The 12,461-nt window shown below is 38.6% G+C and overlaps 1 protein-coding gene across 4 annotated transcripts in view; it reads left to right on the top strand.

Annotated features, from left to right (window-relative positions):
- Positions 1–12,461, top strand: part of scaper (S-phase cyclin A-associated protein in the ER) — a 276,699-nt gene that overhangs the window by 49,186 nt on the left and 215,052 nt on the right. For all 4 annotated transcript variants that reach the window (XM_052042536.1, XM_052042537.1, XM_052042538.1 and 1 more), the window contains exons 5-8: positions 628–728; positions 3,049–3,180; positions 5,016–5,167; positions 10,039–10,307. In XM_052042536.1, coding sequence (XP_051898496.1) covers positions 628–728; positions 3,049–3,180; positions 5,016–5,167; positions 10,039–10,307 — 654 coding nt within the window. The remainder of the gene's footprint in view (positions 1–627; positions 729–3,048; positions 3,181–5,015; positions 5,168–10,038; positions 10,308–12,461) is intronic.

Below are 12,461 nucleotides of genomic sequence, written 5' to 3'. Positions count from 1 at the left end.
TCACTTGCTGAACAAAAGTTCATTGAAGTATACCTCGGATATCTAGAAGGTTTCTAGAAAAGAATAATCTGTTGTGGACTGTAGCAGAATGGTTGAAATTGGATGGGTTCAGCCTTTGGTGATGGTGACTAATGTTATTTTAGATTGCACAGTCGACAGTAAGCATGTTTGAAGAAGTTGGACCAAATGCATTTTAAGATCGAACATTGAAATTTCTTGGGTCTAGATATTATAGCACTAAGTTAATCAGAATTCACATTCCCAAAACACAGACAAATAAATTTTGACATGAATGCTGTATATCAAATAAAAGTAAGTTGTCATCTTTTGACTGTAGATAGTATAACTTCAAAATAAAGTTGTATTGTGTGGGTTTTAGAGCTACAGCATTTTGGAATTTTTTTCTGGTGCATTTTAGTGGTTTAATGGCTTAATTTTGAAAGAAATAGTAAACTGAATTGAACACTCTGGATGTTTGACTGTCACTGGTAAAACAGCAAGTTTCGTGTTTCAAGGTAGAGGGATCTGCTCCCTTAACGTATGCTAGCACAGTTTATATTTTGTGTGAGAGCAGGGATGTGCAGGAAACACTACTTGCAATGCAACTGTAATGATTATCTTTTTCAGGAAGTCCTGATGATGCTGGATAACTATGTGCGTGATTTCAAGGCATTGATAGATTGGCTGCAGCTCCAGGAAAAGTTGGAGAAGACAGATGCACAGAACAGGTAGAACACCACATTTGACATTGGACCTTCAGTAAGGAAATGAAAGAGTTGTATTCTGTTGCATTGGCACCCAGTCCTAAATGTTGCTTTTAGAAGAATAGCCAGTGCTAATACACTTGAGATGGAGGTATTGGAAAAGAATTCCATAATGACTCTACATCACAACTTTATAAATCCAGTTTTAAAACAACAAATTAAAAAGTGGGCTGATTGAAAGGTATTTCAGCACCCATCGTAGCCTTTAGGGTTGTAATATAAATGTAGCAGTGCAATATTTTTCATACACTCAAACTTTGCTTATAAATTCAGAAATTTATGGTGCAGAAGGAAACCATTTGATTCCCATTATCTGTAATAATTCCAGTACCCATCTATTGGTCAGTAAACTTGTAGTTATTGCCAAATGCTCAACCAGGTACAACATGTGTAGGTTATTTTTGAAAGAATGTGGTTGCAATTTTTCTGGGACCACCTTCAGTTTACTAGTTTTCCTTGTACACAGACTACATCCAATAGTTATAATGTTTTGGGGTATGACATTATTTTGATCAACTTTTCAGGTCCAGATTAATAGTTGTGTTAAAAATTTGCATTTTAATGTGGGTTAGTTTCCAATTGTGTTAAGTTTAAGTAAAGCAAAGTTTAGACAGCACTGGGGAAAACTTCCTTTCTTGTATGGTTTATAAACCATAGAACCATAGAACAATACAGCACAATACAGGCCCTTTGCCCCACCATGTTGTGCCAATCTTTAAACCACACCTAAGACTAACCCCTTCCTCCCACATATCCCCCTATTTTAAATTCCTCCATATGCTTATCTAACAATCTCTTGAACTTGACCAACGTATCAGCCTCCACCACCACCCAAGGCAGCGCATTCCATGCACCAGCTACTCCCTGGGTGAAAAACCTCCCTTTGATATCTCCCATGAACTTCCTACCCATTACCTTAAAGCCATGCCCTCTTGTATTGAGCATTGGTGCCCTGGGAAAGAGGTGCTGGCTCTCCACTCTATCTATTCCTCTTAATATTTTGTATACCTCTATCATGTCTCCCCTCATCCTCCTCCTCTCCAATGAGTAAAGCCCTAGCTCCCTTAGTCTCTCCTCATAATCCATACTCTCCAATCCAGGCAGCATCCTGGTAAATCTCCTCTGCACCCTTTCCAACGCTTCCATATCCTTCCTATAAAGAGGCGATCAGAATTGGACACAGTACTCTAAGTGTGGTCTAACCAGAGTTTTGCAGAGCTGCAACTCGATCCCATGACTTATGAAAGCTAACATCCCATAAGCTTTCTTAACTACCCTATCCACCTGTGAGGCGACTTTCAGTGATCTGTGAATATGAACCCCCAGATCCCTCTGCTCCTCCGCACTCCCCAGAATCCTGCCATTAACCTTGTACTCTGCCTTGGAGTTTGTCCTTCCAAAGTGTATCACCTCACACTTCTCCAGATTGAACTCCATCTGCCACTTCTCAGCCCAGCTCTGCATCCTCTCAATATCCCTCTGTAAGCTTCGACAGCCCTCCACACTATCCACAACACCACCGACCTTTGTGTCATCTGCAGACTTGCTAACCCACCCACCCACCCCCTCATCTAAGTCATTAATAAATATCACAAAAAGTAGAGGTCCCAGAACCGATCCTTGTGGGACACCACTAGTCACAGCCCTCCAATCTGAATGCACTCCCTCCACCACAACACTCTGCTTTCTACAGGCAAGCCAATTCTGAATCCCTTGTCCTCTGACCTTCTGAAGCCTACCGTGTGGAACTTTGTCAAACGCCTTACTAAAATCCATGTAGACCACACCTACTGCACTACCCTCATCAATCTTCCTGGTCACCTCCTCAAAGAACCCTATCAGGCTTGGGATTCTCCTTAACCCTACTCGCCAAAGTTTTTTAAAAAAACAAATTGCAGATTAAAAAATTAAAAATGAATACACACTTCCTCAGTCACAGCAGTATCTGGACTTTGAACAGCTATTGTGAGAAATATTTGTATCTGTTGTCCATAACAGTAATATTTTCAGCAGTTCCGCTTTATCGGTGTTATCTGTTCTGAGGATGCATTATATTTGCACAATAGCCTGGAGTTGTCATCAGGTGAAATTGGATGTTTCGTGTTTACAATTTATAGGAAAGAAACTAGGTAACATCCTCTCAGTTTTGGTATCATCTTTGTGAAATGTTATTGTTCCTTCTCTGGTGCCTCCATATTCTTATTGCACATGGAGACCATAAATGTATAGAGTGTAATGTACACCTCATACCTTCAAGTTCTGAATTTTGTTTCACCTGTTGCAGACCCACGTCTCTAGCCTGGGAAGTGAGGAAAATGTCACCAGGAAGGCACGTTATGCCAAGTCCACCTGCAGACAGAATTTGCACAACGTCGAATGCTCGAAGAAGTTTAAATTTCGGGGCTCCCAATACCATGTAAGCAATGCTTTTACCTTTTTCATAAATTGATAATGAAAACATTTGTATATCCCTCCTCTGGATATACAAGCCAGTATATACTGGCTTCCTTACAAGCTAGTTATACTTCTGGGTCCAATGATTTGAGACCAGTTTGCTGGACTCTTCAAAGAGTTCAGTTTGCATAGCATTCTGTAGTTCTGTACATGTTACAGGTAAACTAACTACATACAGCTGTGTAACATTGTATTATGCTATTATGAGATCCCAGAATAATTACCATCTAATATTTTAGTTTTTAAAAGTAACAAGTGTCATGTGGGCAAATGCAGTAGCCAACATGTGCATAATATGATCTCACAAACAAACTTGATAAATGATCAACTAAACTAAATAATGGGACTATCAGCTGAGTAAAGAATGTCAGCCAGGGCACTAGGAAAATGTCCTCCTTTTCCAATAATGCTGTTATTTTGCTGTTTACCTGAATATATAGATTTGAGTTTTCTTGAATGTTTTGAACATAGGAGAGCAATTTAGATGATATGCTCAGGATTTGGAGTGGAGCCTGAAGCTCCAGTCTCCTGACACTGGGATAAACTGATTATGTTGTACAGTAGTGGTGTTCTATTGATTTTTGTCTGATGATGTTCTTGACAAGTGAGCATTTCTTAATGTTGAAATTAATTTGGAACAGACTTTGTGCCACCAAGGTGTCTCGAATGTTGGTATGAAATCTTACTCCTTCTCAGGTGTCTTTCATTAATGTATAATATAAATTACTCTGCAAATAAAAGAACCAATTATTGATTTGCGTATCTCTAGACAAAAATAGGAGGGAAAAATAGAGAAGTTGATATCTGATTATTTTGTTGTGACAAAGAATCTCTTTAGCAATGATTAATGGTGGGGAAAAAGGAGTGTTGCTGGTTATTTTAAAATAAGCTTTCTGATCTCCATTTTAAAAAAAATTAAAGTACATGTTTTTAAATAAACAATATGTTGTTGTCAAAAGATGCTGAATCTGACCACAGGATTGCACAGAACTCGATCTTTCTGGAATTGAATCCGTTTATTTACATGCAGTATGTGTACTGCCTTATGCAATACCTAACATGTTAACAGTTTTGTTCTTTGTTGTAAATACCATCTTATTAAATTAATCCAAGGTGAGATTAATACATGTAGTTTGATCCTCCTCTAATGTTACTTACATGGGACTCCTTTTAATTTATTAAACACATTGCCACTGAAGGATGTCTACGACTTATTGTGGTTGAAGACTGCTGAAGAGTTGGTTCAATACATTGGTTATTTTGTAATGGGATTACCTCAGGAAATGACTATTGATTATCAAAGTGGACTGTAAATGTTGACTGATATTGACATGCAGATTTACATGAAATTCAAACAACTATTCAACTCTGCATCCAGCATCACTGAACAGCTAAAATATATATAAAACTATTTTTTTTGTTTGCATTTTGCCTCACTGGATTCATTATTAATTAGCAGAATTTGAGTCTAAAAGTAAAATTATGTTGGGTATGTGACTACAATGGCTATTTTACCAATTATAGTGCATAGCAGATTTGGAATAAGGCAGAATTAGGGCTAGAAACATTGGCATATTAAGTTAAACCTTTTTCTCATTTTGCATTTGTCATCTGCTTGGTGTATGGAGCATCTGTATGCAGATGTAGGGGTTGAGGAGTATTGTAAATTAGAGATTTTATTTGGAACTAAATTGGGAACCCTGGTCTCAACATCCTTTTTATCTCAAGTGAATACTTTGGTTTTGGTGACTGTTCCTCCTCATGGCTTGCATCTGAATCTAAATATTTTCTATTTAGGGCAGCTCCTCCAGCCTTGGTAGCAGCTCGCCTTGCTCCAACAGGTGTCAGTTGGGCCGACAAAGTAAAAGCTAATGGAGCAAGTACAACTATTTCTGTGGCTCCAAAACATACTCAGAAGTCCTCACAGCGGATTAGATTGCACCCAAATGGTGAGTCATGTTATCATCATAAAACAAAATCCTGGAATCATCTTAGTGCTTTACATGCTCACTTGTGCCATCAGGGAGATGAGAAGGGAAATATATTTCCTTCTGGACTGAAGGAAAATTGTACAACTTCTGGCTGCAGTTCAAAAAATATTCTTATTTTTCTCTTTATATTGAAATTTAGTTGAAGGAGAATTGAACTTAAGTTGTTTGAACTTGGCATTTGTTATTTACTTACATTTTCTAAGTTAAACACATAGCTAGCTATAACACAGCATTGGACTATCCAGAATCAGACACATCCATAAATTAATTCAGATCTTATAGATGTTTATGTCAGAAAATATTCTAGGTTGATTGGGATTATAAATTCTCTATTTTGTCCACTGCAATTGATGAAGTGAGCACCATAGCTAAACTTGGTATTAAAACTTTAAACAAAAGAAATCCGGTATAAGAATATGCAGGGTATTAATGTCTCTTCAAAAAAAAATTGTTTTTTTAAAAATAACTTTCCACTAATAGCTGGATCCTTCATATTTATATGTTTCAAACAGAAATGTAAAGAATGCATAATTTTATTTATATTTTAATTTTACAATGGATTCTTAAGCTTAGATATTTTAGGAAAACGTGGGAAAGTTTGTGTGAGGTTTTTGAATGCAAAAGACCCAGAGCTTTTCCAACCATCTCTTGTCTTTTTTAAAATGGGCTCATCATCTGATGGTATCTTTGACCCAACTTCCAGGTTAACAACAAGGCAAAATTATATTAGCTTTAAAGATGCTTGAATGTCTTCAAGCTTAATATTTTTAGTTTATCCCCTTGTATTCCAATAATCTATGTTAAATAATGGGTACTTCAAAAGAGCTCTTTCTAAACTCAACTTTGAAAACTCGACTTGCCTTATTTTTTACCACTGGTTGAGTTTCCACACCCTAAGTGTCCATGCTATAAAAAGTGACAGTACTAATGACACAAACTCATAATCTTAACACAACATTGCCATCCTTTCTACAACTTGCTCTACTACATGTGGCAGAAGAGAAATCTGCTGTGGTGGGACTGGGGAATATCAACACTTTCACCAAATATTTCAGTGAAAACAAAATAGTCAAAAATTGCGACATAAAGTGATCGCTTTATCTAGAGTCTGCTACAGCATAAACACAGCCAGGCAGGCACTCTGGCAGTCTCAAGCGACATAGGCAAAGTCTGTCTGGGATTGAATCTCCCCTAAATCTCTGTTGCATCAACTTTAACCCTATGACTCCTGTTTACATCACATATTCAATCATTGTATTGACACAAGGAAAGTTATTTATATTCTCACTTCCTTTGCTTGGTTTATAAGGCTTATGAAAATGAAGGTTGTGCTCGGAATGCAAGTTTTACTAAGACGTGCTTTTTTTTTTACTAAAAGGAATTGACATTGTGACTGGCAAATAGCTCTTTGCTGTACTAGAGCGATCCAGAACATTGGATGAGCAAAATTAGTTGAACACTTCTAGCCCTAGAAAGAGTGCAGAAGAGATTCACCAGGATGTTTTCTGGAATGGAGAGCGTTAGTTACGAGGAGAGATTGGATCAACTGAAATTGTTCTCACTGGAGCACAGGAAGCTGAGGGGTGATCTTATAGAGGTTTATGAAATTATGATAGCCATAGATAAGGTAGTTAGTCACAGTTATTTTTCAAGGGTTGGGGAGTCTAAAACTGGAGGAAATAGTTTTAAGGTGAGAGGGGAAAGATTTTGAAGGGGATCTGAGGGACAAGATTTTCACAGAAGATCATGGGTGGATGAAACAGGTTGCCAGAGGAGCTGGTAGAGATAGGTACAGTCACAGAGTTTAAAAAGCAACTGGACAGGTACATGGATAGGAAAGGAATAGAGGATATGGGCCAAATGCAGGAAAGTGGGATTAGTGTAGATAGGCATCTTGGTCAGCATGGACGAGTGGAGCCAAAGAGCCTGTTTTTGTGCTGTGCAACGCTATTTCATTATGGAAGCATTGCTGTGGAAAATGTTGCCATCGGAACAAATATGACGGAGGCAGAAGAACTGAGAGAATGGAATGCAGTCCTTTATGGAAACAGGGTAGGAGGTGGTGCAGTCAAGATAGCTGTGGGAGTCTGTAGAATTGATAGGATTGTAACCCAAGTCTTCCTTTTACTTCCTGCACGAACCACAGTGTAATCAACCAAACCTGCACCTTGTTGTCTGCTCTTCCCTTTCAGCATTTTGAAGGATTATTCCATCCAGAATGTGCAGAATTGTCCCTTCAACACCAACACTCACTCCATTTCTTGTGCAACTACAGGAGATGCAGCACCAACCCTTTTACCTTTTCCTCATCGTCCAAGGACCCATTCATTCTTTTCAGCTGAAGCAATGATTTACTTGCACCTTTTCCATTTTAGTATACTTTATTTGATATTCATGATATGGAGAAGAACACCTCCATTTAGTTTTCAAGCGTTGCTCTTGTCTTCTAGTTGCCTGTCACTTTAATTCTCTACCCTGCTTCCACTCTAACCTCTGTTTTTTGGCCACTTCCAATGATGCCCAACATAAACTTGGGGAAGAGTATCTCATCATCTGAACTGACACATTGCCCTTGGGACCTAATATTGAATGCCAATAACCAGCAGGGGGTAATACTTTCCCAGAACCAGCCTTCCCAGTATGGGTCAGAACTGGCCAGATCTGATGAAAGGTCATCAACCTGAAACATTCATAATGTTTCTCTCTCTACACATGCTGCCTGACTTGCTGACATTCCCTGTATTGTCTCTTTTTATTTCAGTTTTCCAGTATCTGTGGTGTTTTGCTTCTACTGCTTTTATCACATTGTTCCAGGATTGCTTTTTTATCTTTTTGTCTCTCTTTTTCTGTGTTTTATTTATCTTCAGACATCATTTGTGATTAACAAGCTATCACCATCCCCTGTCAACTGCCACCATCACTGTCATTCAGTTACTCTTGGTCACCTTACAGCAGACATTCTCTTTGTACTGCTCTCTTTTCTCTGCAATGTAAAACACGTTTGATATTTAACTCTCAATTCTTCTGAAAGGTCATTGACTTGAAACATTTTAACTCTTTCTCTCTCTGCTGCCTGATCTGTTGAGTGTTGCCTGCACTTTCTGTTGTTATGTCACTATTCAAAGATGTATAGCTCTTTATGGTTGAACGATTTTCCAATGTCAATTTGATTGGGAATATCTTGACATGATCATTGATGCATTGGCACACAAGCCTTCCTCCTGGCTGCACAGGAAGCTGTGATGTTCTTTCCCAATCACAGTTTAAATTGCTGTCTCAAATCTCAAATTGCACATTGAGATGTATGCAGTAAACAATGTTTCCATCTGCTTTCTACACTGCCCATACCCCAAAACGTTCCATCAACTGTGTTGTGTCTGCTTACCTGGTTTTTAATTGCTCGGATCTAGTCTTGGAAGCCTCTTCCTTCCTCCTTGACTTGTCAAAAATGGACATATTTATTCCATCTGTGTACATATCTCCCTCCTTTCTGTTTTTTGTTCTTCAATAACTTTACCGCAAACCTCTGTAACTCCTTGGCACATGAGAACAACATGGGTTGATTCATCCTCTATTATCATCTCAAGGCTGATGCAAATCTTCCAGTTTGAAGGATTCATCATTTGAAAAGCTTGGTATTGATATTGTAAATATCAGTTCTGCAGAAATGAGCTTCATCTTCAGGTAGGGTGGCCTCCATCTGTTTATAGAGCTTGGTGAAACCTAACAGGTTCACAAACATCTGCTGGGTTTGACCACAGTTATGCATAGTTTCTACATGATTACAGTATAAATATATGAAGAAACTGGGAACGTTGTATGCCTGCCACAGCAGAGGATCTGATATTTGATGGCAGTAATCAGCTTTGTGGAAGACGGTGAAAACTGAAACTCTTTTGTTTAGCACCTTTGATAGATGATGTACCACAATCTCTCACATGGGCCTGTAGCTTCAGCATGATATATGTCATTTTGTATACTGACCAGTTAATTGTTATTTTTGACACCTGGTCTGTATTAGAAGTTGATTATTGTTCCCTGAGCACTTTCAGGTACCAACACAATTCATTGTTTTGCATCCTAGACAATTAAGTGCTTAAGTTGTGAGGTTTTGGTGCCACGAGCCTTGTTGTTTGATCACAGAGACCATTGTGGCCAAACCTGATGTCCACCATTCACCCAGTCATAAAGCAAGTCGGATTTATATTCTGGTGTCTAGCTGAGGATCAAGCATGGAATATTCTTCTGCAGCATTGCTTTCTGACTTTATCCATTGGAGTCGTAGATAGCTGACTAGTTCTTCCTTTTCAATAATAATTATACTAATTTTTAGGAAAGATTACATTGCAGTAGTGATTTAATTTTTTTTAGTGTATTATAGTTGCTAATGTACTCATCAGAAATTTTTTTCCAGGAAGTTTTAAAGTGGTTCATTCAAAGTATTTAAACCAAATATCTTAATGTTTGTAGATTGTTATTATCTTTCTTCCTATAGATCATGAGCCATAGTGGCTGGATGTGTAGGCACCAACGAAGTGCTTGGGAAGTGCCTCAGTGATTTTTGTGAATGTAAGCTTTATGTTGGGGGAAAAAAATTATTTTTTGGAGCAGTTGGAACACAAGTCTATATTGTGTCACTCTCCGTAAAGCTCAGATATTTATTCATGAAGATTACTATTAATTGTACACATGAGACTTAGGACCTTACAATATTCATGGATGGAAACTCGATCCTTGCCATGCTCCAATGCTATCTGTTTTTACGATCATGGAGCTATAGATTACCACACTCTTTTGCAGACATATTCTCTTTCTTCATTTTCTTACAGACAGGAAAGATACTGAAGGATGGGAGACGGTGCAGCGTGGAAGAGCGACTCGGTCGCGTTCTGCCACAATGGCTGCTAATGCCAGTACTAAGTCGTCAGGGACTATGTATCTGAGTCTTAAGGATGACAGTGATAAGGAAAATGGAATTTCAGTCTCACAGAATGGAGAACTAGAATTTGAACAAACCAGTCCCAGTTCTGATAGTGTAACAGATACACCAGAAAAGTTAAACGACCAGAATGAAGATGCTTCTATGGACAGCTTTAAGGTATGCTATATGATAGTAAACAAATGTAAATGCTTGAGCAATATTGTATGTTGGCAGTCAGCTCTTTAAAATAAATAAAAACAAATCTGGAGACGGTAAATTTTTAACCTTCTGTGCTGTCCCATCAAGGTATGAAGTTTAAAGCAATATCATAATATTGTATCCCTGTTTTGTCTCTTGTGTGAAAACTAATCTAAAATGACAGAGCAGACAGGGTAGGAAAAATGTGTGGTAAATTTGGTGAAATATCCTTTATGGTGTATAGCCAGCATTAGATTCTCTACAGTTCATTGCTAGTATGTTTTTCAAATTTTTCTTGCCTTGGCTCTTGAAGAGAGAACCCTTTTCTTGGCTACTCTTCTAAGGATACCCGCCTGTCTTTAATCCATTGCCCCTGTAGTCAAGGTCATAAAGTTCTGGAAGCTATTCAAGTGCAGTCCATAGCAATGACGGAGTAAGGTTCATGTACACTGAGTGTTTGACATAGGATTTACATTCTTGCCAAATGCTCTGTATGGAAGTGACCACTTCTTTTAATGTTCTGACTTGTTGAAACCAACTTTCCTTATTGATGGTCACATTTTGGGCTATGGTTAATTTTCTACTGAGTTGCTTTAATTGGTTTTATTGATTCATCATCATCATAGTTATCAGCTGGTTTGTAAATTAATTTGTATTGATGATGCATATCAACCACATGGTCACATTATTTATTGTTTCATCATTAAAATACACATTTTAAGCAATATATTAATAGTAAATGATATTTTATTCATTATTTAAATATTAAGCACGACTGTGAGGTAATTCATTTGGGGAGAGTAAGTAAGAGAGAATGTACAGTAGATGGTATGAAATTGAGAACAGAAGACCCGTAAAACATGTTAGGCCAGAGCTAGAATACTGTGTACAGTCCTTGCTGCCATGGTACGGGTTGTGTGAATTTCATCCATCTGGAGACACGATCTTCACAGAGAGAGAAATGCAGGAAACAGCATCAGCCACTATATAAGGCCTTTTTTTGACTTCATTGGGGCATTTGAGTTCGTCAGCTGGCAGGAATTTTGGAGCATATTCTTTCAATACAGCTGTGCACAGAAATTCATCTCCATCTTGAGTTTGGTGGCATACTAGCCTTGATCTTAAAAAAAACAAGTCTACGACAAAGCCAATCTCAGTGAAGTCTAGTGTCAAACAAAGCTCTGTGATTGGTCCAACATTTTTCCTCCGTTGTTTTCGTCACAATGCTGCACTTTGCCTCCTACAAATTTCCCATTGGAGTGGGGCTATGCTTCAGAGTTTGTAGGAGCAGAACAAGGTTAGCCAAGCCTTGGTAATGAGCTGCAGAATATAGAGTATGCTTGTATTTGCATTTATGCTCAGAGGACAAGCTCAGAGTCGCTGTTGACTCATTCACAAGCATAGTCAATGTCTGAAAGACAAAGGTTCTCACCCAACCTGTCCCTGCTGTGCAACACTGCTATCCAACAATAAAGGTTCATGACAGGACTCCTGAAGGCATAGCTCGCATTAAACATAGACTTTCATCAATTGAGAAAAAAGGTATTAGAAGTTCAAGACCTCAGACTAAGCACAAAGCTTATGGTCTACCAGGCAGCAGTGATTCTTGCCTTTCCATAGGCTTCTGAGACCTAGACTACCTACAGCTGCTACCTCAATGCTCTGGAATGATACCACCAATGAAATCCTACAAATCCCCTGGAAGATAAGCAAACCAAGACCATTGTCCTCTACCAGGCCAGCATCCCCAGTATTGAGACCTAGTTACACACAGTTGGTTACATTGGGTAAGCTATGTTGTTTGCATTTGCTTTAACCAGACTCCTGAAATTAGACTATTTCAAACGCTGTCATGGGAAAAGATTCAAAAATGTGTTTAAAGCTTCCATGGAATATATGACTGTAGGAAATCTCTGGCCTATGTCTGCTCAAAATGGAGCAGGAGCATTTGAGGCCAGGCGGGAGGAGCACACAGAAATCTCATGCAGACAACAGGAGGAGCATGCCAACTTAAACTACCCATCCACCTGCCTCCTGTCTGTGGAAGAGTTTGTGGTTCCCACCTGACCTCATCTGTTATCTCAGAACCCACGAACCAGAGTGGAAGAATGTCATCCTTGAATCTGACGTACT

The sequence above is a fragment of the Pristis pectinata genome, chromosome 32, assembly GCF_009764475.1.
Source record: "Pristis pectinata isolate sPriPec2 chromosome 32, sPriPec2.1.pri, whole genome shotgun sequence".
Taxonomy (NCBI): Eukaryota; Metazoa; Chordata; class Chondrichthyes; order Rhinopristiformes; family Pristidae; genus Pristis; species Pristis pectinata.
This window is presented reverse-complemented; position numbering and strand designations above follow the sequence as displayed.